Consider the following 23,195-nt stretch of genomic DNA (forward strand, 5'->3'; position numbering starts at 1 on the left):
TGTACAGTTACATTTATTTATTTAGCAGATGCTTTTCTCCAAAGCAACTTCCAGTGAACTCTATGTAGTGTTATGAGCCCACACACCTTATTCACCGCGGTGACTTACACTGCTAAATACACTACTTACAAGGGGTCACTCATCCATACGTCAATGGAACACACACACTCTCGCTGTCACTCACACATTGTGGGTGAACCTGAACAGCATGTCTTTGAAATGTGGGAGGAAACCAGAGCACCCAAAGACTTACACTGCTAGATACACTACTTACACTAGGTCACTATACATCAGTGGAACACACTGTCACTCACAGTTTAACCTGTTCAAGTCCACATTGCCACTGCTGAAATCAAAGATGTTAGGTGTATGTAAGTGAATACACATTTGGAAGACTCCAAAATCTCCTTTCTGTCACTACCCATAAGTACTCTCTCTCTCTCACACACACACACACACACACACACACACACACACACACAGTGTGAAACCGCTCATCCCAAGTGGGGTCGCAGCAAGCTGGAGCCTAACCCAGCAAGGAAAGGTGCGGAGGGACTCACCCTGGACGGGATGCCAGTCCATTGCAAGGCACCCCGAGTGGGACTTGAACCCCAGACCCACCAGAGAGCAGGCACAGGCCAAACCCGCTGCACCACCGCAGCTCCCTCCTGTAAATACTGAATTTCCTAATATATTTTTGGCTCAGATAAACACTATGTACAAACCGTGGTCCATGTATGTGGACTACGTGGATTTAAAATTTTTGCACAAATGAGAAAATTTGGCCAGTATGGGCGAGTCAAACATCAGTCATATCTCATTCGGACTAATTTCCCCACCCAAGTCCTGTGTGCTCAATGAACTTGTACTACGTTATCTCTATATGCGGCCACTCATGTGATGTATACTGGTTTATATACACTAGTATGGGACAAAGTGACTGTATTGCAAAATCACGCATCTGCATACAAATGTCTTCTTCTGTTGGTGAAATGCAGTTTAGTAATCTTTTCTGAGATGTACAGTACGTCACTTTGGAGAAGAGTCTGCTCGATGAATGAGTGCAAATATAGTAAGTGTCATGGCTAATTACACACACACACACACACACACACACACACACACACACACACACACACACACACACACACACACACTGTCTGAACCATTTGTCCCATATGAGGTCGCGGGGAGCCAGAGCCTAACCTGGCAACACAGGGTACGAGGCTGGATGGGGAAGGGACACACCCAGGATGGGACGCCAGTCCATCGGAAGGCACCCCAAGTGAGACTCGAACCCCAGACTCACCAGAGAGCAGGACCTGGCCAAACATGCTGCGCCACTTTACTTATGGTTCATCAAATTATTTCTCTGAATACTGCCTGTCTGAAACAGGCAAACCGCACATCATGCTCCACTCCATGCTGCGGTTATGCCCATCGTCTCACCTCAGAAGAACATCAGCGACCCGACCGAGGCAAACGCGCACAGAGGTTGGGAGAAGCTCGGATTCGACGCGCGCTCGACAGAAACCGGCCCGAAGGGCTTTGCTTTTGGAAAAGACCGTCAAAAAGCTGCAGTAATTCTGGAACGAGGGGGCAAGGGGTGATTAGGGGTGCTCTGCAAATATTTACAGTGAGTCATTACTCTTGCGTCACAGACCTCAGCAACATCGCCGCGCAACCTCAAGAACCCTAATCCCTGACCTCCTTTTTATTTCGGCGCAAATGAAATGTTTTAACGTCATTTGCCCTTCCTGTCGCATTTAGCCTCGCTGTTCTAATGAGACCATTATGGATAGTGATTTGATATCACCCCCTGGAGCGAGAGCTCGCAATTCGTGCCCCCGCCCCCACCACACACACACACACACACACACACACACACACACACACACACACACACACACACACACACACATATGCCGAGTCTATGTCTCCAGAGGACTCTTTATACCAGCCCAGACACTGCAGGGAAAGGGGAACTAATTGGGGCCACATGGGATGAACAGAAGGCATAATTGCAGAGTTCCAATAAGCGGTGGGACAAAAGAGAATACCATGCTATTAGGGAAAAATTAGATGTATTTTTAGCTTCGTCAAGACGTCAAGGGCCTTGCGGTGTCCATAAACATCAGAAAATCGCTCAACGAGACTGGCAATACGCTGCAATTTCTTCCCGGAATCCGACGATCACTCGGACATAAACCAAGCGATATGTATTCAACGCACGAAATATAATCGGCTGACGCACCAGTGCCGCAGTTCTCCCACTGACTGCAGAAATAAGTTAATAACTAACTGCTTATCACCGTTTCATCCACGTGATTTTCAAACGAGAGGCGGCGCCGCGTAACGGTAGCGAGCGCAGCATCCTCCGTAAGCGCGCGTTCGGTTTGCGAGCAGCTCCCTTTCATTCACTTCCGAATCACTTTTTTTTTTTTTTTTCCCGTCAGTTACTCAAAGCTGCCCGTCACTCGATCGCTTTTCTGTAAGCAACGAGTTTATGCAACGCGAGATGCGGCCGAGGCCAACAGGCTGAGCGCGTGAACTGTCGTTAGGCGGCCAAGCGCGGATTGAACGGATGATCTCGACCGTTAGGGCTCAAGTCACACGTTTCAAGAGTCGTGAGTGTCTTCACAAAATCTTCCACCGTGGCCGTCTGAGCTGAGGGCTGAAAGCATCTGAGGAGGCTTACTTTCCAGCAGCGCACGGCTACGGCACGTCGACCAGAGCCGAGCGCGCGACGCCGATGAGCGGGAAACGCGGGCCGCCTCCCCGGAGCCGAGAACCAATTACAGAGACGCAATACGCGGCTTTTACGCTTCCGCGGACAAATTAGAGAAAATCTTGAGAGGCGCGGTCGGAGCAAAGGTTGTTGTTCGCGCTTTTTTTCTGAAATTAGGCCATTTAAAGGAGACAGCGTTAGGAAATTGAGAGTGAATAGTTGTATTTACACGACACGTTTCTCCGAGGTGACTTACGGTGTTTTCTACCTGAAGCTTTTTTTACCTGTTTACGGAGCTGGGTAACCTTGGTGGAGCGATTTTGGAGTGAGTACCGTACTCAGGGATACTAGAGCTGGAAATGGGATTGAGGTCCTGCAGCCTTTAGGTCCAAAACCACTATGCTACTTACTGAATAGCAATTTGGGGAGTTGTCTGTAAACAGTAACACACACACACACACACACACACACACACACACACACACACACACACACAGAGAGTCTGAAGCCACTTGTCCCAAGGAGGGTCGCAGCAAACCAGAGCCTAACACAGGAACACAGGGCGTAAGGATGGAGGGGGAGGGGACACACCCGGGACGGGATGCCAGTCCATTGCAAGGCACCCCAAGCGGGACTCGAACCGCAGACCCACCGGAGAGCAGGACCCGGTCGAACCTGCTCCGCCACCACGCCTCCCAACAGTAAGATACTTACAGTGATAATTTTACCCAGTTACACAGTAATTTTTACTGGATTAACTCACAGTTAGTACTTTGATCTAGGGTACTACAGTAAGAATGGGATGAACCTGGGCGAACTTGGGTTCTTCTGGAAGGCAGCAGCTCTAACCACTATAGTACCTGCTGCCTACTGGACTACGGTGAAATGAACCGTGAGGTGGTGACGCGTCAGTCAGAATGCTCCTATGATGCCAGTCACAGGCTCACGTCATAAACGGCTTGTGTCGTCGGCGATCGGGACATGTCGCGTGTAAAATGACTTCGATAAAGACGGCATCACCTCAGAAGTGTGTCTGTCCAGTACAAACAGGGTTGTTCACATTATGAGTGATTCTTCAAGTTTGGTCAATGAGTTCCTTTTTTTTTTTTAACCATTTTACGTGAGCGATGGGACCATTACATTTATACATCAATTACTTTCTTAGTGAAGAAATTGAGCGGGCGAAGTGGCACAGCGGGTTTGATCGGCTCCTGCTCTCCGGTGGGTCTGGGGTGCCTTGCGATGGACTGGAGTCCGGTCCCCTCCGTGGGTCTCCTCCGTGGGTCCCCTCCCCCTCCAGCCCTGTGCCCCATGTTGCTGGGTTAGGCTCTGGTTCGCCGCAACCCCACACTGGACAAGCGGTTTCAGATGGTGTGTGTGTGCGAATAAATTTATCAAAACGACTTACAACTCACAGTTTGCTGCTGTATGCAGGCTGCACTCAGAGCCGCATGCTGACAAAAGTAACCACGGTGAATACACCGGCATACACGCTGATTGTTCTTCCGGAAGCTGAAACTGTACTCTTCTGACCAGCATCACAGAGTCACTGTCCTAGATGCTGCCCCACTGACTGGACGTGAGCTTCTCTGCGCCCGGCGATGTCTCACCCAGCACCCTGCGGATCGGTCTCGGGCCTCTGCCCGCATGCTGTGGCTGCACCGGGATAACGCGTGCATTTTGAGCTTGTGGATTTCAGCAGGCAGCTCACACTGCTGAGACAGGCAGCAGCAGCAGCAGCACACACTGGGAATAAGGAGCCTGGGTCACAGAGAGAACTGAGTCATCCGAGTCATCTGCATTCAGGGTGGTGGGAAGTCGCACAGAGGCACGATCCCTGCTGGCGACTCGCACCGCATACAGGAGGAACTCTACAAAGCAGCCTGGGGTCTCAGCACACAAGCAAAGGCTCAGGGAATTCTCTCTGACAGCATCAATATGCAGTGTGTGTGTGTGTGTGTAAACTCCGCGCAACGGCAACGAGTAACTGTCATCCACACATTTGCAAGAAACATTTGATTTGATGGGATCTGGATTTTGGCTTAACATCAGCGATCATAAAAGCATCATAATTATTATACTCATAGCAAATTGCGAAAAGCGAAAGGGAAGCGGCGTCACGGACACACAACCAGAGAGGTCACAAGGTAACCTCTGTTTCTGCTTCTAAACTGAGCGCTTGGGATTTAGATACCAACATTTTGATCGCATCTACAATGCATCGTTTCTACCGAAAGCATAGGGCTGAAGAAGGGGGTACGTGAGGGACTACACATCGAGGAAATAGCGAGCCCACCACAAGAGCAGAGGGTCATTGCAGATGACTGTTTTCCTACCTAAGGCATAGAGGGAATGAGCTTGGTTCATCTGCAGAAGCCATTTCAGGATGCAGCACCAGGATGCAATCTGACTCTTCCCTTGCGCCCCTGTTGCGGAGCAATAGTCCCACTGCCTTTACATCTGGCGCCAATAAGACACCAATGGAATGAAGCACAGTGACAAACTGAAAAGGCGTTGGCACCAGTATGTCTTCATTCACCACAAGCTTCAAGGCTTGTACCCTTTAGGCAGATCTTACAGCAAATTATGTGTTGTATTTTCCCATAATAGATGTAAATTACACACACACTGTCTGAAACTGCTTGTCCCAAGCAGGAGTCACGTCGAACCGGAGCCTAACTCGGCAACGCAGGGTACAAGGCTGGAGGGGGAGGGGACACACCCAGGATGGGACGCCAGTCCGTTGCAAGGCACCCCAAGCAGGACTCGAACCCCAGACCCACTAGAGAGCAGGACCCGGTTAAACCCGCTGCACCATTGCACCCCCCAGATGTGAATTAATTATAATTATTCAAATGTGGATTATTGAAACAGGGTCTTTATTCCGCCAGACCATTTAGTAGTATCTGCCTCTGTGTGTGATTGCAATATCCTCCCTTCTTTCCAATGTGTGTGAGGTCCAGCAGTCTGTGGGTTATGAAGAGTCTATCTCCCAACAACAGGCCTAATCGCATCCTGCGTGCGTAAGGGAAAAGCCTGGTGGTTACGCTGGTGTACCGAGCAGAACGCCGCATGGCATTTTGGCAGGTCCAAAATATGTTACAGTCAGAATGCAAAAACAATGACGAAATAAGCTGTTACTGGCCCTCGTAAAGGGACTCTAATTTAGAGGGCACAGCTTTAGCACAGTTCTTCTCTTGATTCTACATAGAAAGACAAAAAATATCAGTGGTGTCAGTATTCCAATGAGAAAGAAAAACACAAAAAGCAATTAACTGAAAAGTCCCTTGGTAGGATCTTCTTTGAATGCTATTAGAATTGTTCTACATTCCAGTTCAAATCTTATCTTGCATATGTAGATCCTAATCATATTTCAGCAATGAGGAGCTTCACTGTATCAGTTAAATACATTCCACTACACAATTGGATTTCACAGTAGTATTAGATTGGTAGCCATGTACGTAAAGCTGGAAACACTGTGGATATGCAGGCCTACCAAGGGTATGGAGTGACTTTGTATTCTCCATGACAGTCCAGTCCAGTATTTCTTCAATATATACAGTAGTATGTGTGTGAATATGTATATATATATATGTATACAGTATATAGCAACAACTTCCAAATATTTTAATAGTATGAAAAGCTCTTTAAATAAGCCATTTTAATTGACCAAACCTACCGAAATACTTTAAAAATGAAAAGTGCTAGCCAACACAAAAACGATACAGAATTTGAAACTTGAAAGTCCTCCCAAAAATCTAATTAAATCCACCGTCATGACAAACACGTTGATAAAGACTGTTTCAGTAGGCATCCTGACAAATGGAAAGAGGACAGAATATTGGTATTAAAACTAGAGTGTACAAAATGTTGCATCGACAACAGAGCAGATTGCCAGAATGCATCAGGAAGATGACCTTGATAATGCCAAGCAGATTAAGACTGTCAGTTGTGCAGAACAGCATGTAATAAGCACACATATTTCAAATACTACAGAAAAAAGGATATGATAAAGCAAAAACTCTAGACACATTTGGACGCAACCATTTATTGAAATGTTTTTTCTTCTATAACCATCGGCAAAGACATGACTGACATGTAGAGAGCCTGTCCAGCAAATGGAGAAGAAGCAGGATGTGCACTACTACAGGGGAGGTCACCAACGATACATCACACGGAGCCATCTACATATTAAAGACACAATCTGATTGACCATAGATTTATCTTGACACTGTATGCGCAATATTGTTAAACCTGTGCATGTGCATGTGTTTGTTCTACATGTTTCCATGACATTCAGTGGTTATGAACCGTTGCACACATCGCAAATGTCATATACTCAATGGGTTTTAAGTGCATCTACACTAAAGTGTAGTACAGTGTGTGTGTGTGTGTGTGTGTGTCAATCTGTCCCTTTCTGCAAAAAACATACACAAAGGAAACAGAAAGGAAACACTGGAAATTAAGAGGGGGTGAAGCCTAAGTACTCAAATGGTCTTCTGACAGATTTGACGCCCATGTCTTCCCATTTTCAAGCACGTGCATTGATGATATCAACAAATTCTGGCTTCAGGGAAGCTCCGCCTACAAGGAAGCCGTCAACATCTTTCTGAGAGCCAAGCTCCTTGCAGGAAGCACCAGTTACAGAACCTGGAAACAGACAGACAAATCATTCAGACACTTGTCATCATGATTATGCACTTAAAACCGTACAATCAAGAACACTGCTCTATGGCAAAAAATACATAAAAACACTGATTTAAATGAATTTTCAACTCATGATTAGAAATTGAAGAAATAAAAGATGGGAGGGAAAGGCCAGGCTTTAGACCCACTTTTATTCATTTATCAGATGTTTTTCTCCAAAGTGACTTGCAATGCTAAACTACCTACAGTTTTTTAGCTATTATACAGCTGGGTAATTTTACTGAAGCAATTTAGGATAAATAACTTGCTCAAGGGCACCACAACAGTAGGTTGGATTCAAACTTCAATCTTGTGATCTTCAGATCCAAAGGTGGTGGCGCAAACTACTACGCTACCTGCTGCCATCCACCAAGGGTAAAAGTCCAAGAAATTGTGCAAGTCATGTTCAAAACACACTCAGAGAATTACATTGTGCAACCTGGTAACAAAGCACCAAAGCCATTAAAGAACAACGGCATCTAATGCCACCACCGTAATCACATTTATAATTTAAGTCCACGCAAACTAAAGAGAGAAATAGTTTTGCTATTAAACTGCATCACGTGAGGAGTGGTATGAGGAGGGGGCAAACCAGATGCAAAAAACATTCATTAGGATTGCCTCACTATTGTACAAAATGTCCAGCTATGGAAGTACCTCCATAGATGATTCTGACAGACTTGGCCACTGCCTCAGACACATTGGTTGCCATCCAGTGCCTCAGCTTTTCATGAACCTCCTGGGCCTGAAAGCAGAAACGGGAATGGAGGATCAAAAGTCTTTACCATACTCCGGTAGGGATTAGAGGACAAGTTAACTGTTGAAAATTAACCATTTCGTTAAAAAAGCACAACAGGGTCAAAGATACCTTGTATGTGCTGATGTCCATATGTGAACTTTACACGTCATATTGCATAAATCCCAAACTTATTTCAAAAAAGGTCGAAGGCGATCAAATGCAGCCAGGATGTAACTATGTAAATACTCACTTGTTGAGGTGAGGCAGTCTTTCCTGTTCCAATGGCCCAGACTGGCTCATAGGCAATGACCACTTTGCTCCAGTCCTTAACATTGTCTAAAATTATTAAATGGGGAAATTCAGAAACATGCAGCAAATGTAGAAACCAGCAACAGTGAGAGGAAGCTCCACGGGTACCAACTGAAGGCTGAACAAGAACAAAGGTCCAGGAGCAACTGACTCTAATTAGAGAACATCTGCTGGATACCTAATCCAGATGTATGACATATTGAAGGAGGAAATCAAAATCTACACCAATACTCTATTAACAAGTGTGTAGCCCTTTAAATCACAGGTTCATCTAACTTAATTATGTAGACTGGAGTCTTATGAAAGCAGTAGGTGCTCCTCTAGTGCAGAAGGCAGGGAATCACTTCTGTACCTGCGATGACCTTGGTCTGTGCAAAGACGACCTTCTCCGTGATTCCGGCCTCTCGCTCATCCAGCTTCTCACCAATGCAGGCGATCACACCCAGACCGCTCTCCAAAGCGTGGGCCACCTTCTGGCCGATCAACTGCCAGGCAAGGACACGGGTAGCACACACAAATAAAACTGTTAACTACTCCGTGGTTATTACAGTGGCCTGTACTAGTGGTCCTCAGCTGTGGTCCTTGTAGACCCCTAGTAGATGTGCTTTTGTTACCACTTCATTATGCTTGTATGACCTGCTAGCAGAACAAATGAGATTCAAAACACCAAATCAAGTCCATTTTCAGGGCTATATAAACAGACCAAGTGTAAACATATGTGAAGTAAGCCAATGATATACTCCATACAAAATCTGTTTCATATACAAGTTCCTAAAACTAAGTACATTAGTACTGAAGTTAACTTTAATTGAGTCCTTTAACAATTGCTGAAATGTTGAAGCAATTAAATGCATAAACTACTGTAACAACTGACCACTATATTGCTGAATTTTAGAATCAAAATTACAACTAGTCCTTATTCAATGGGGTTCTGTTCCAACGACTGTCATAAGTCGCAGACACCCTTATCCTCCAATACAGGAACCATAATGATATAAATAATTAACATACATAAATATTACATTGCACAAGAGGGCATTGCTGTATTTTGCCTATCGATTTCACACATTACTCATGTTAAAATGACTAATATAAAACAGTAGTGTAGCACAACATTTTATTTTCATGTTACACTATTATATTCGCTAGACTCCTGTATTAGTTATTTTGCTCTTCTTTTCAGAATCACCAAAATACTTACATTTTTGTTTGCCATTTGTTTGAAATAATATTATTTTAATGTAACAAAATATTGTAAATGAAACACACAGCATTAAAAACGGCTGTGTAGGGGCGGCGTGACCAACCGATGTTGATACAGCAGATGGAGCCATTGCCATTAGGTGCAAAGACCGAACGTCAGTACTTAAAAATAACACGAGGTTAATGGGTTGGTCATCAAAATCATATCCTAAGATGAGGATCACCTGTATTATTTTCACTGACTCTTCCACCATTTCAAGTGTTTGAGCAAAAATTTGAAATAATTATGAAAATGACTGAATCATTAAATAACGAGTACAGTTTAACATTAGTTTAACGTTGTCTAGTCTAAATCATAACAGGCTGAACCAAATAAAGTCCACAATCATATCCAGGGGTCTATGAGGGTCAGCGCTGAGGACCTCTACCCTCCGAAAAAACTTGTACCTCATCACTTTCCCCAAAAACGTGGCGCCTCTCCGAGTGTCCCAGGATCACCCACTCCACCCCACAGTCCTTAATCATCGCAGGGCTAACAGGGAGACAAGACGAGACACAAAGGTGAGTAAAAGGGACTGACACGTGATGAGGTGACAGCTGTGATGGACAGCGCAGCCTCAAACCTGATCTCTCCAGTGAAGGCACCCTTTGCCACCTTGTAGCAGTTCTGTGCGGCAACGCCGATCTTAGCATCCAGCTTTGACCTGGCGAAGTCGAGGTAGATAGATGGAGCACCGCAGACCACCTCTGTAAAAACAGGACAGAAATGACGCCCCCTCCGTATCATGGATTCACGCACCGATTCGATGTTTAACACACTGTATCCAACATTGAGCTCAAACAAACGCCACCATGGTACGTTTCGTATACCTGCAGACTCAAATTCTAACGGAAACTGGTAGAAACCGCACTCCAGCACCAAGGTTCGAGAAGCTCTTACCACTAATGCAGCAAAGCTGGAAATGCCTTATTCAATTACTGGAAACTTCCATTTACTACCAATATTGCTCTTGAACCAGACACAGTCCCAGAGCCCAACGCAAGATGTTTCACCAACAAGTACGTATTTGCTCAGTTTTGAAGTCAGGCTGTATCCACTTAGAGTGACAAGGGGGTCGTGAATGTTTTATCAGCGCAATAATTGAAATCCACAGAACACCTACCAGGTTCATGGATAAACGGACCGTTTTACTAGTACCGTTCCGTTTAATTTTCACCCGGTTCGGAGCGAAAGAGAATTCGGAATCAAGGTACCACGACTTCAGTGTAGGATCCATAGATGTACGGCGTGTGTTTTTACCATCTATATAAGCTCCCGGGAGGCGTGTGAATATAAAACTACAGTGCTGAGCTGTACGGCAACTCACAAGCGTGCCGGACCGTGACATTAACAATGTAACTGTATATAGGGTCATCCATTTCTATATTAGTCCGTGTGCAGGTGGCGTGGTGCTGTAAAGGTCAGCGCTGGTGTCGCTCCGCTGCGCAAAGGGGACAGTCGGTCAGCGGAAAGGTCACTCCGCACATGGCTGCCGCATTCTGCCAGGGTCAAAACCGGGTCCAAAAAGGCTTTAACTTAAACAACGTTATTTAAAGCACCTTTCTTAGAGAGTAACTAACGGAGTAAAACTCTGCGGCTTTCCGAGAGCGCCAACGGCCGCTGCTGCACACCACTCTGCGCGCTTCGGCTCGAAAAACACCCAGGCCTGTTACTACAACGCGACAGAAGGTGGCGCTGTAGTTAAAGGTGCCACATTTGGATGTGGAAGCTCCTGCTCTGGCTCCTTTGAGCAAGGAACTTACTTTAAGACTTGCTCCAGTCACTTTGGAGAAAACCGTCTGATAATAATAAAAATAATCGCATTACTGCCGTTATTAACAGTAGCATCATCCTGTACTTCCCTGTGCATCGTCAGGCGCGGTTTGGGCGTCACTGCTGAGCAGTTTCACTAATAACTGGACATTATATTTAACATGAGAGACGATGTGAACGCGCACGACAGGGGAAGAAATTTGAGGGCCCTCAGCGAAATTGGGACATGTGATGTGGTGGTTCATTGTTTGGATATTTTATGCTTGTGTGGCGGACAAGAAAAGACGCCAACACTTTTTTCCCGGGCGCTCGGCTGGTGCGCGAGGCATCAGCTAGACGGAACCGCGGCGAGGCGCGCGAGTCACGGGCGCGCGGCGCGAGCGCCGGGATGAGGAACGCGACGGAACAACAGGCAGGAAGCAGGAGTACGTGCTGCAGCGCGCGCACACACGCAGAGGCACCCTCCTCCGCGGCATGATCATGTCAGCCGGCCGTCTCCGTTCTCACACCGACAGAAACTAGCGCTCGTTTGAGAAGTTTTTTGCACTTTATTTAAACACTAAGATTTACGACCTCAATGAACACGGTGGAACCGTGGAAGAAAAAAAAAAAAAAAAAAAAAAAATCACCAAGGCAAAGCAAGGCAGCGCGTGGAGCTGCTCCGGTAGCACGTACTACGGCACAGAGAGAGAGCGGAGGTATCATTCCGCTGTCATGCGCTAAGCACAGCAGTGAGCACACATGCTAATTGCGCTGGTGGCACATCACTGCAAATAAAACACTGCCCAGAGAAATATGTATTAATGATGTTAGGATTTCGCAGTATTTAGTCACCCTGCATGTCACACATGCGTAACTGCTGCATGGCGGCAGATTTGTGATCAGGAATTTGTGATCAGCCGATATCACACGTACCAGTATCTGGGGGCACTTTGGCACTGTTGAGGGTATTGATCAGTTCTCCTAAGCTTTTCTTGTCGCCGTTCATCTTCCAGTTTCCGCCTACAAAAAATTTCCTTGGAGACATGGTGAGATGCTACGAGTCTGCGGCCTCGGTGTTCGGCTCTCGACAACGCGCTTACAAGGCGACTTTTACAGAGAGAAAAGCGACTGTGACTTCTGAAGATGGTATTTATATGACCGTCGACCTCACTGTCACCCATTACGGTTTCTATTGGTTCGTGTGAGACACGCCCATAATGTATTTCCATATATGGACAAGGTGAAGGCGGTACGTGGTGACGATTGGCAAATAGCGTCTTTCGTTCCGAAGACAGCCATCTTCTAAACTTCCTTTTTAGGATGCGGTGCCCGCTAAAAGTAGGACATGGTCGCCATTTTTCCAAGTAGCAAATAACTTATTCGGGAAATACACAGTGAACTTTAAGACAAAGGCTTTTGTATTACAAATAACCTAAAAATCAAGCTGCGTAACTGGCTGTCGCTATACTTTCCAAACATGCAATTCAACGAAACTGCATTGACTGTGATAAAAATGGGATATTGTGGCTGACGTCACTCATTTGCATACCCATAATCCCTTTCGAGTAAAAATAAAGGTTTAAATGAGGGATTAGAATACAATTTTTTGAAATGAGAAATTCTCTACAGTCTCATCCTATGATTAATTTTTAATTAATTCGTACTGTATTATAATTTCATATTTACGAATATGTATCCACCGTAATAGAAGCACAATGGAACCGAGGCTAGGTGATTAAGCGCTGAGGGCTTAGAGTCAATGGAAATTTTGCTCTTTTAGTATTTGTCTAGTAGGCTTCTCTAAAGAGAAGCCCCCTGATATTGGTTAAAAACAGATATATTTGAGTTTGTTTCTTAAAAGCGATTGTGCAATAACGATATTATTACGGAATAAGTGTTACGAAATGATTTTCTTCTTATAAGGTTGATTTACGTTAAAATAAAAAACGTTCTTATTTTTCATTGCTATCATATCACGGTGAAACGGATAGAAGAGCTTGTTCTACATAAAGCCACATATCCCACAATACGTTTCAGGGATGTTAGAGGTTTGCATGTTTGATTTGAAGCGACCAAATCAAAGCCGCTATAGTAGCAACAGTGTAATGTTTCTTTGTAGTTTATAAGGAAACACAACAGAGTACTCTACTTGTGAGCATTACCAATAAACGCTGTACGTTCATTCCCGAATTGTACCAGCAGAGGGCGAGGCCTGCCCACGTGCCGATGCCCATTACAGTCCACTGTACGCTGTATACTACTGCTCCGTGCACACAATCTTGTCGGTCAGAGCACACAGTAGAAAACCGTGTCATTTCCGTACCCTTTAGTCGGTTCGTTCCATATATTCTGATATGCGTGTAAGATTAGGCAGTTCGTGAGTTTACGGAAATAGATATTTGGGTGAATAGTAATAGAATGAGAGCTGACACTAAAAACGCTGAGGTTCATAAGATATCATCACACACACACATATATATATATATCGCACGACAATCAGTTTTTTTCTCTCTCTGCCTCTCTTTTCATTGGTGAGCTCCGAACATGCTATCTCTCTCTCCCTGTCACTGCGGTTGCGGCTCAAGGGGCGTCTCCACGCCACATAACACGTTGCAAAACTGGCGGAAAGCTGAAGGTCGATCGGGGAGCGCCGGGGACGGACGGACGGACGGGAGCAGCGGGGAGAGGTTGCTAGACGGGGCTGCGCTGAGCTGAGCTGAGCGGGACTCACTGAAGGACATATAAAGGAGAGGGGAAAGGGCGCGAACGCGCACACTCACGGACACGCGCTACGAAGCACTTCCGGCCCAGAGCAAGATGGCGGCTCCCTTGATGGAGAGGCTGTCGGAATCGCTCGGTTCCTCGGAACCGGCAGTTCGGCTCATTCTCTCTATTCTTACTGGTGAGTGAAGCCCGGTCCCTGTCAGCACAGGCGCGCCCACATTTCGCCGGTGTGACGCCGGAAAACACACACACTCTCATTTAAGCTTTGTGGTCACACTCTGCTAAACGTGGTGGTGATACCGTGATACATACTAGGTCGGCACTTGCTGAGTTTACACACACACAAACACACACACAGAAAGGACCGCTGGGATTGAGTGCCTGCAGAGATAAATGCACAGATACTCTTATCCAGAAAGTGGCGAATCTGTCCGCTTCAGTACTTGTTGTTGGCGCTCAGTCCCTCTGTCACTTTTTCACATTCTCTGTTACTAACCATCTGTCGCTCTTTGACACTGTAACTGTCACTCTGACACTAACTCTGACACTCTCAGTCACTCTCTGACACTGTAACTGTCACTCTGGCACTCTGTAGCTCTTTGACACTGACATTCTGTCACTCTGACACTGCATCTTTGACACTACTGTCACTCTAAATACTAACTCTGACACTGTAACTGTCACTCTGACACAACTCTGACACTCTAGCTCTCTGACACTGACATTATTTCACTCTGACACTGCATCTTTGACACTGTAACTGTCACTCTGGCACTCTGTAGCTCTTTGACACTGACATTCTGTCTCTCTGACACTGCATCTTTGACACTAACTGTCACTCTGATACTAACTCTGACACTCTGTAGCTCTTTGACACTGACACTAACTCTGGCACTCTGACACTAACTCTGACACTGTAACTGTCACTCTGACACAACTCTGACACTCTGTAGCTCTTTGACGCTGACATTCTGTCGCTCTGTAAGTGCGACACTGAACTGGAAGCTCGACAGCCCCTCTCTCCACAGCTGCTGAGGTTCGAGCTCCTGTGTCAAGTATAGCACAGCTGCTCACTGACAGGGTTCACAGGTCAGTGGCTGGAGGAGGGTTTGCTGAGAACGTTGTTCTGCACGGGCACTTTCGCGGTAAACCTTTGACAGCACGTGTCATGTGGAAAAAGTATCAGTTGCTAGGAATGAGAGTGATGTCCTGATTGCTGAAAGCCACGGTGTAGCAGCGAGGTTATTGGTTTAATGCTTGTTGGATAGTTTTATTACGAACAATATCTCCGTGCTTCTTAGTGTTACTTTCACACTGAGTCTGACTGCAACCAGATGTAACTCCCCTCCTCAACTTGAACGTACTTATGCTATACTGTTCATAAATGTCTTACATTCCTGGTTACATTAGATGGAAAAACACCTAAATGTTGTGTGTATGTTTAATTACCCACACACACATTGACGGAAACCGCTTGTCCCAAGCAGGGTCGTGGCGAACCGGAGCCTAACCCGGTAACACCGGGCACAAGGCTGGAGGGGGAGGGGACACACCCAGGACGGGACGCCAGTCCATCGCAAGGCACCCCAAGTGGGACTCGAAGCCCAGGCCCGCCAGAGAGCAGGATCCGGCCAAGCCCACTGTGCCACCGCGCCCCCCCCATTTAATTATTTGTACTTTATTATTATTTGCTCGGTAGTTTAATTTTTAGCTGTTCTTATGATTAACTGTAATAAATTGTAGACACATTCTTACGCAGTTTCCTGGACTCTTTCGGTTTTCAAGACAGACACAGTGAACTTAGTGGTTTTAGGAAGTGGGGGAGTAAAATGCTTGTAAAGGCTCCCCCCCCCCCCCCCCCCCCCTTTCATTTACCAAATGTTTTTAGAGATATGAACAGTACAGACATGACAAAATCCCATAGATTTACACTGACTGAATGTTCAGGAATGCCAGCATTCCAAAGGCCTCATTGTAATGCCATCGGCGCTTGCAAGGATCAGCACTCAAAAGCTTAATGTCTTAACAGAAGGAACTGTAATAGTTCTAAATCAGCTCTATTTACACTACATTTACATTTATTCATTTAGCTGACACTTTTCTCCAAAACAGCTTGCAATGTTTTACCAGTTTATGAAGCTGGATAATTAACGCGTCAGTCCAGGGTAAATATTTTGCTCGGGCACAGCAGCAGGAGGCGGGATTCGATCGCTTCGAGTGCAAGGAGATGGCTCTAACCACCACGCCGCCTGCTGGCCGCTTACTGTTTACTACAGTATGAGCATCAATCAGTGATGGACAGTAAAAGGTGGTGAAACCCTCCCAGGTTCTATTGTGCTGAACTGTAACAAAGTGACTAGGTTGACTCTTGTAGTGGTAGTAACTTGTTGAATTCTTTCTCTCGTTCAGGGTACCCGTTTGCCATGTTGTACCGGAGTTATTTCTTCCACCAGTCTCCCACCGTTGTGCACCTGTTCCACACAATGTCTGGACTGATTCTGGCAGCTTTCAACTTTGGTGAGATGGAGGGATGGGAAGCAGAACTGTACTCTGGCAATGCAGTCGAGTGAAGTTTTCATTTCGTTAACGTTCACTGTATTTTCTTAGCGCTAAAAACGTGAAATGAGAGTTTCGTAGGCCAATTCGTGCTCAAGGCAGAATTTGAGAAATGTTTTGCATTTGGTGAAATTAGCCGCTTTTGCGGCCTTTGAACGGAAGGGGATACGCGGATGGGGAGGGGACCAAGGTAAATAGTTAGATGGCAATTATTGATATGGAAGCTACAAAAAGATGCAGAGATTCGGGGAGTTGCCATTACGCATGTAGAGGAGATGGGGATGGAGTGAGTTTGAACTCATTGAATGATAGCGTGACACTGACGTTTTCTTTTTATTTCTGTCATTATTGCTGCCCCTGGATTTAACAGCAGGTCTGTTAACGCCATTGAGTGTACCCTTCGACTCATGCCCCCCCCCCATTTCCTCTTTCCTGGTCCTCCTCTTCTTGCCTCGGTGCTGTGTGAGCGCCCTGTGGTGTCCGGTCCGGTCCCGTCTGGCTGGTCGGACCACACTTTGCTCTATTAACTTCCATTCTCTATACTCCTCTCTCAGGCTCTCAGCTCTATCACTCTGCAGTGTGTGTTGGTGTTCAGTTCCTGTTGCTGAGGCTAATGGGAAGGACACTGACTACCGTTTTGACCAGCTTTTCGTTTCAGATGGTGAGGTTACTCTCTCTCTCTCTCCTCCTCTCTCTGTTGTGATACAGATTCAGGGGTAAATTCCTCTCTTGCTGTTGTGTTTGTGTACTGCAGTGCTCTGTCTGTATGCGTGTGCATATTGTGTTATATAAACATCACCTTTCTCTCTCCCTCCCTCCCTCCCTCCTTTTTGTCTTAGGTCTACCTACTCTGTGGTTATTACTATACTGCGACTGATCAGTATGATATTAAGTGGACCATGCCTCATTGCGTACTCGCGCTGAAGCTTATTGGTATGTTTCTTTTTTTGTCCGTTGTTCTTTTTTTCAATCCTGTCTTAATTTTCCTTTTTGGTCTTTTAAATATTGCAGTGTTACCTGTCCTAGAACCCTGTGTCTTATGGTTCTGTTTTTTTTTTTTCTTTTTTCTTTTTTTGTTTTCCTGCACAGGTGGGTCATTTCACATATGTATTGGCATTTCCCAGTACCATAACTGCAACGTGAATGCTTTGTATATGATAACCGGAGGGTGGCTGTCCCCTATTTTATAGAAAATACATGGCTATTGCAGAATGTTCTTTGTTTTACAGGTTTGTCATTTGACTACTATGACGGTGGAAAGGAACCAGTGAGTTAATCTGTTGAGTCATCTGTCTATAACTGGCTATCCATTGTAATTAGTTTTTGTTTTCTTTTCCGTCTGCGGATTAACCCCTCTTCTGTTTCTGTTCCTTCTTTGGTGTGAGTACCTGGATGTATGTGTGACTTTTTTGTGTGACAGTTGGAAGGGAAGGTAACACATCTAAATATATATTACTATATAAATGTTTTTTTTTTTTTTTTTTTTTTTTTCTTTCCTCTCCTCCCCTTCAGATAGGAAATTCAGTAGAAATGTATACGTTCACAGTTTATTCTATGGGTAGAGTAGTGTGCAAAGTGTGAGTAGTCTTTGTGTTAGTGGTAGCGGAAATGACATCTGAACCTCAGCATCGACGTGCTAAAATGTTCGGCCTGTTCGTTCAGTTTCCTGTATTGCACGTGAATACGTTCTGTTTCCAACTTTTCCTTCTGTCCATCCATTCTTTATTCTAAATATGCTAGTGTCGCACAAACGCACATCTCCGTCAGTGCTGTGAATTAAATTTTAGCATTAGTGTTTTTTTTTTTCTTCAGAATTTGCATTTTGTTTATGTAATCTTCTGTAAATCAATTAAAATAGGCTTGACATGATAGTGGCATTTTATTTAACATGCTTTATTGTTCACATTAACTACTACTATTAATATTATTGACTGCTTTGTAGCAGACACCTTCGTCCAAGGCTCAAATGCTAAATACACTGCACTGAGGTCTCCGTTATCATTGATGCATCTGTACAGCAGAGCAATGTAACACACTTTCACATATACACACTAAGGGCAGTTTAGAGTTTGCTCCTCCCCTGAAATGTGTGTCTTTGGACTTGATAATTTGTTTGTGTTAGTACTATATAAAAATGTACCATTGCTGGAGTGTACCAGTTAGGGTAGGGGCTAATCTGAGCTCCAGTGCCTTGAGATCACTCTACAGCTACGGTTGCAGGGGTTCTGTGCGATAAGTCCCTCCTCTTTCCTCTCTCGGCTTGCAGCCGCAGCTCAGCGCAGAGCAGAAGAAGGGTGCCCTTTCAAAGGTTCCCTCCCTCCTTGAGGTCTGTGGTTTCTCCTACTTTTATGGCGGGTTCCTGGTGGGCCCACAGTTCACACTGCGCAGCTACCAGAGGCTGGTCTCCGGGGAGCTGACAGACTGTCCCGGACAGCCTCCAAACAGGTGATAAACAGACTTCAAAACCCAACCCAGTGCTTCCTTTTGTGTAAGAAGATTAAAGTTTTGCATAAGAAGGAAAAATGAAGTCTTTTTTTTCCTCTCCCTTCTTTCTGTTCCAGGAAGCAGTTGTCTTGCTGTGCTGTTTCTTATGAATTTGCAAAGCTCATTTCCTCCATCATGTTAATCATGGCATCACTTTAGTTTTCTCCTCAAAAACAAGATGAGTGATTCTTGTTAAAGGTTAAATTTGTGTTTCCCTAAGTATATTTTAATTTTTTACTTGAATCTAAACGGCTATGACAAGATGGGCATGAGTATGTGTTTCCGCTGTGTTTTCAGCTTACTAATTTCACTCTGTTAAATGCTGTTCCTAATTTTTGTTGCATGGTTCACCTTGTAGAAGGCATCCAAATTTTATCTTAGATTCTGAAAGTCATAGTGGCCTCAAATCTGTTTTGTTGTAGAGATCCTGACAGTCTAGGTGTTTATATCACTTCTTTTAATGGTGTCCATGCTAAAACGTCCCCGATTTGTGATCCTGTAAAATCCCGCCTCGTTCGAAGGCCAGCCTGAGCGTGTAGCCTTTGGTGCCTTTGCCCGAGTTCCCTGGGGAGATTTGAGTGGCATTCTGCAGGGTGTCAGGTGGAAGGCCTGCACATCTTTTCAGAGATGCATTCAGCATTCCCTCCCTGCGCTGACAGGGACATGGCTATATCTACCTGGCTCCATCTTACAAGTGTCATTCACTGCACTTCTCTGGGAGAAGCTGCGTGCAACTAGTTCTTTGTAACCGTACGTAACCGATGCTGCATTTTCGTCCCTCTTTCTGTCCGCAGTGTTTTTCCTGCCTTGAAAAGGTTCCTTCTGGGCCTTTCGTGCCTGACAATTTACACCATAGGAAGCCCTTTCTACCCTGACAGCTACTTCCTCACTGACGGGTATGAGGTGAGCAAAAGCAAACCAGCAGAAATTACACAGTTGGAACTGTAAAAGAAATGGATGTATTTTTATTGCTACATAAGACTATAACTTCATTATTTTGTACTCAAATTCGTGTTATGATCTCATTCCAGGCCCAGCCCTTCTGGTACCGTTGTGTGTACATCCTGATCTGGGCTAAAATCAGCTTGTACAAATACGTCAGCTGCTGGGTCATTGCTGTGAGTATCTAGTCCACGTTGCGTCTTTACCTTTGTTGCAAACCACCACTTGGGTGGTGTTTCTTTCGATGTCGCTTGCCTGCCTATACTATAAGCTATAGCCAAGTTGTTTTCTCTTTCAAGCAGTAGTAGTGCAGCAGGTAGTGTTGTTGTTTTTCTGGTTTGCTCTGTTTCATTGTATTCAGTAACGTGTGTTCCGTGTGCTTTTGTCTTGCAGGAAGGTGTGTGTATTCTCTGTGGGCTGGGCTACAACGGACAGGATGAGAAGGGGACCCACCAATGGGACGCCTGTGCGAACATGAGAGTGTGGCAGTATGAGACCACACCCCTCTTCACTGGCACCATTGCTTCCTTCAACATCAACACCAACGCTTGGGTGGCCAGGTCAATGTCGCTGAAAATCATTTCACTGGACATTTCACGTTGAACACAATACATCACGTAAACACCACAGACCATTAATTAATCGATCCATTAGTTAATTTTCCAAATGAGGATTCACTGACTTTGGTGGAAACTGTGATGTTACTTTAAGGGAACATGCATGGACTGTAAAGGGCAATTGAAGCCCTCGTTGTGTCCCATCCCTTTTGCTTGTTAGGGCTGTTGTAGCATGCTGTCTGCAGGAGCCTGTAGTCCCGGTTCTGTGTCACTGTAGCTCTGACACTGTCTCCCCCCTCTCTGTGATTGCTAACAGACATGTATTCAAGCGATTGAAGTTTCTTGGTAACAAGATGGCATCTCAGATGGCGACGTTGCTGTTCCTGGCCGTGTGGCACGGTCTTCACTCCGGCTACATACTGTGCTTCTCTTTGGAGTTCATCATCGTCAATGTGGAGAGGAAGGTAAACGTCTCTGTCCGTCTTCTGTCCTTCACTGTCGACATGACGCAGCTGTGTTAGTTTGTACGAGGCAGTATGTGCTCACTCATTGGTGTCCTTGTTACCCAGAGACTTTAAGCACCGTGTTCCTGCCAGATGCCTGTATGTCTCATTGGCAGTTGCTAGTGACTCTCCCTGGTTGTTAACGCAGGCCATGGCGCTAGTGAATGACAGTCCTCTGCTGACCCGACTGGTCTCCAGCCCGCTGTACCCCCTACTCTATGTGGTCCAGCAGTTCCTGCACTGGCTCTTTATGGGATACCCCCTCGTACCCTTTTGTCTGTTCACCTATGACAAGTGGCTCAAGGTAAGACAGTGGGGTAGTAAAAAAAAAAATGGCTTAACGTGTAAGAATACCACCACTTAAATATTACTTTCTATTAACTGGGAATTCAGTTCTTATTTAAGGTCACACTTGTGTTGATGAGTTGATATTTGTCTTCCAGGTGTATTCATCTGTCTACTTCTGTGGTCACGTCTTTTTCTTCATTGCCTACCTTATCATACCCTACTTCCGCATGGTGCTGGTGCCTCGGAAAGCAGGGGACGTGAAGAAAGAAAAATGATACTGCAGGTACATTTTTGTACTCGTCTTAAAGCTAAGAGCCTTAACACACTGTTCTTTTACGTTACTAGTCTTTTCCCAGTTTCTGCCCTTCTTTAATGTTAATATGTTCCTTTTTTGCTGTGTAATGACCATCCACTTTTTCTCTTTTAGGTCTCAAGTTTGGATTTTCAACCTAAATTTGACTGAAGGGAACTGTGACTTTTAATGTGGAAAAGATCAGAAAATATTTTAACGCCTTTAGTAATATTTATGTGTACAAATTTGATTTCGATATGTTTTGGGCTGATGAAGGTGATGTGGGGAAATTTAGGCACAGATAGTGAGGGAGGAAGTAGAGAGATGGCGTTTACCCAGAGTGCTGTAGTGAGGTAGCGTTAAGTGAAAGCGGGTGGTGTGCTGAAAGGGTGCATACCTGACTGTCACTTTGCCTTTGGCCCCACTTGACAGGTGTATGTGTCGCTCATCTCTCACTCCAGTAAGCATTTGAAAGATGAGCCCTATTTTGGGGCACAAAATTAGTGTGTTTGGTGCTTCCAGGTTGAAAACGACACCTGTTGTTGGAAAGATTGCATTTTTTTTGCAATTTTGCAAAAGATGACACACTGCGGCGGGACCTTTTCAAACCACAGCCAAGAAACACTACGCACTGCAGCACAATTTAATTGTGATTTATTATTTTTTAAATTGCCTTGAATATTAAAGATGAATGTTTTAACAGCGATGATGGTTGAAAAGTAGTCTTGGAAATAGTAGGCGTGGTACATAGTTTTGCTTTGGGCAAAACAAAAAACTAAAATCCACACAAAGGCCCTCCCTCTGTCCTGCTCTTTCCACATTGGTTTTATTTTTTTATTTTTTTTATTTTTTTTTTTAAATCAGTCTCCTCTTCTCAGTTTTATTTCTTTGCTTCATCATACTCACACAAACATTTCCAACCCGCACCACCACTTTTCTATTCATTCGAACCATGATTGTTATCCATCCATAACCACCCAGTGACATGGACCCTTTTTTATGTACATTCTGTACAAGGTGGCTAAGACTCACTGTAACAATGATGTTTTGATAATATTTATACTTGTGGTGATAATTGTGTATTATTATTATTCCAGAGACTACTTTGCCTTATTGCTACCAAATGTACAAACGAAACAGTTTTAAACTTTTTTTGTAATGTTCATTAAAATGCTGGATTTTTGAATGAAGTGTGTGTCAATATGATTCTGAGGCTACCTGTGCCTGCCTGCCCCCCCCCCCACTGTCTGCCAGGATGACGTCATTTTGCAGTCTGGGCGGGGAGGGGGGCCCGTAGGTGCGGTGGGGGGGGGGGCAGTCAGAGCCGTCGGCGAACAACAACAAAACGGACATTAACTCGGTCCGCCGTGGCAATTAACGGCACGTGCG

The 23,195-nt window shown here is 45.1% G+C and overlaps 2 protein-coding genes and 1 non-coding gene across 3 annotated transcripts; 2 read left to right on the plus strand and 1 right to left on the minus strand.

Annotated features, from left to right (window-relative positions):
• Window positions 1-6,760: 6,760 nt before the first annotated feature.
• Window positions 6,761-12,597, minus strand: tpi1b (triosephosphate isomerase 1b). The gene is made up of 7 exons (XM_018731984.2): window positions 12,394-12,597; window positions 10,289-10,412; window positions 10,113-10,197; window positions 8,815-8,947; window positions 8,404-8,489; window positions 8,072-8,159; window positions 6,761-7,378 (listed from the first exon to the last, which is right to left on the minus strand). The coding sequence occupies exons 1-7, from the start codon at window positions 12,503-12,505 to the stop codon at window positions 7,260-7,262; spliced, it is 747 nt and encodes a 248-aa protein (XP_018587500.1). The 5' UTR covers window positions 12,506-12,597; the 3' UTR covers window positions 6,761-7,259.
• A 626-nt stretch (window positions 12,598-13,223) lies between these two features.
• LOC114909132 (U7 small nuclear RNA) lies at window positions 13,224-13,276 on the plus strand. The gene has a single exon (XR_003797126.1). It is a non-coding gene; the product is annotated as a U7 small nuclear RNA (small nuclear RNA).
• A 441-nt stretch (window positions 13,277-13,717) lies between these two features.
• On the plus strand, window positions 13,718-22,992 carry lpcat3 (lysophosphatidylcholine acyltransferase 3). The gene is made up of 13 exons (XM_018731985.2): window positions 13,718-14,362; window positions 16,594-16,701; window positions 17,295-17,401; window positions 17,580-17,673; window positions 17,970-18,007; window positions 19,007-19,185; window positions 20,019-20,127; window positions 20,256-20,342; window positions 20,560-20,726; window positions 21,040-21,187; window positions 21,375-21,530; window positions 21,670-21,797; window positions 21,942-22,992. Exons 1-12 carry the CDS (start codon window positions 14,278-14,280, stop codon window positions 21,787-21,789), a joined length of 1,398 nt encoding a protein of 465 aa, XP_018587501.1. The 5' UTR covers window positions 13,718-14,277; the 3' UTR covers window positions 21,790-21,797; window positions 21,942-22,992.
• Window positions 22,993-23,195: the final 203 nt, after the last annotated feature.

Source organism: Scleropages formosus, chromosome 18 (assembly GCF_900964775.1).
Source record: "Scleropages formosus chromosome 18, fSclFor1.1, whole genome shotgun sequence".
Classification (NCBI taxonomy): Eukaryota; Metazoa; Chordata; class Actinopteri; order Osteoglossiformes; family Osteoglossidae; genus Scleropages; species Scleropages formosus.

Bases quoted from the DNA above. Each gene is read 5' to 3' on its own strand.
- tpi1b (XM_018731984.2), bottom strand. From the start codon at position 12,505: ATGTCTCCAAGGAAATTTTTTGTAGGCGGAAACTGGAAGATGAACGGC. The intron at 10,413-12,393 runs GTACGTGTGATA...CTGTTTTTACAG, and splicing joins CAAAGTGCCCCCAGATACTG to AGGTGGTCTGCGGTGCTCCA. The intron at 10,198-10,288 runs GTTTGAGGCTGC...TCTCCCTGTTAG, and splicing joins GCCTTCACTGGAGAGATCAG to CCCTGCGATGATTAAGGACT.
- lpcat3 (XM_018731985.2), top strand. From the start codon at position 14,278: ATGGCGGCTCCCTTGATGGAGAGGCTGTCGGAATCGCTCGGTTCCTCG. The intron at 17,402-17,579 runs GTGAGGTTACTC...TTTTTGTCTTAG, and splicing joins CCAGCTTTTCGTTTCAGATG to GTCTACCTACTCTGTGGTTA. The intron at 18,008-19,006 runs GTGAGTTAATCT...CTCGGCTTGCAG, and splicing joins ATGACGGTGGAAAGGAACCA to CCGCAGCTCAGCGCAGAGCA.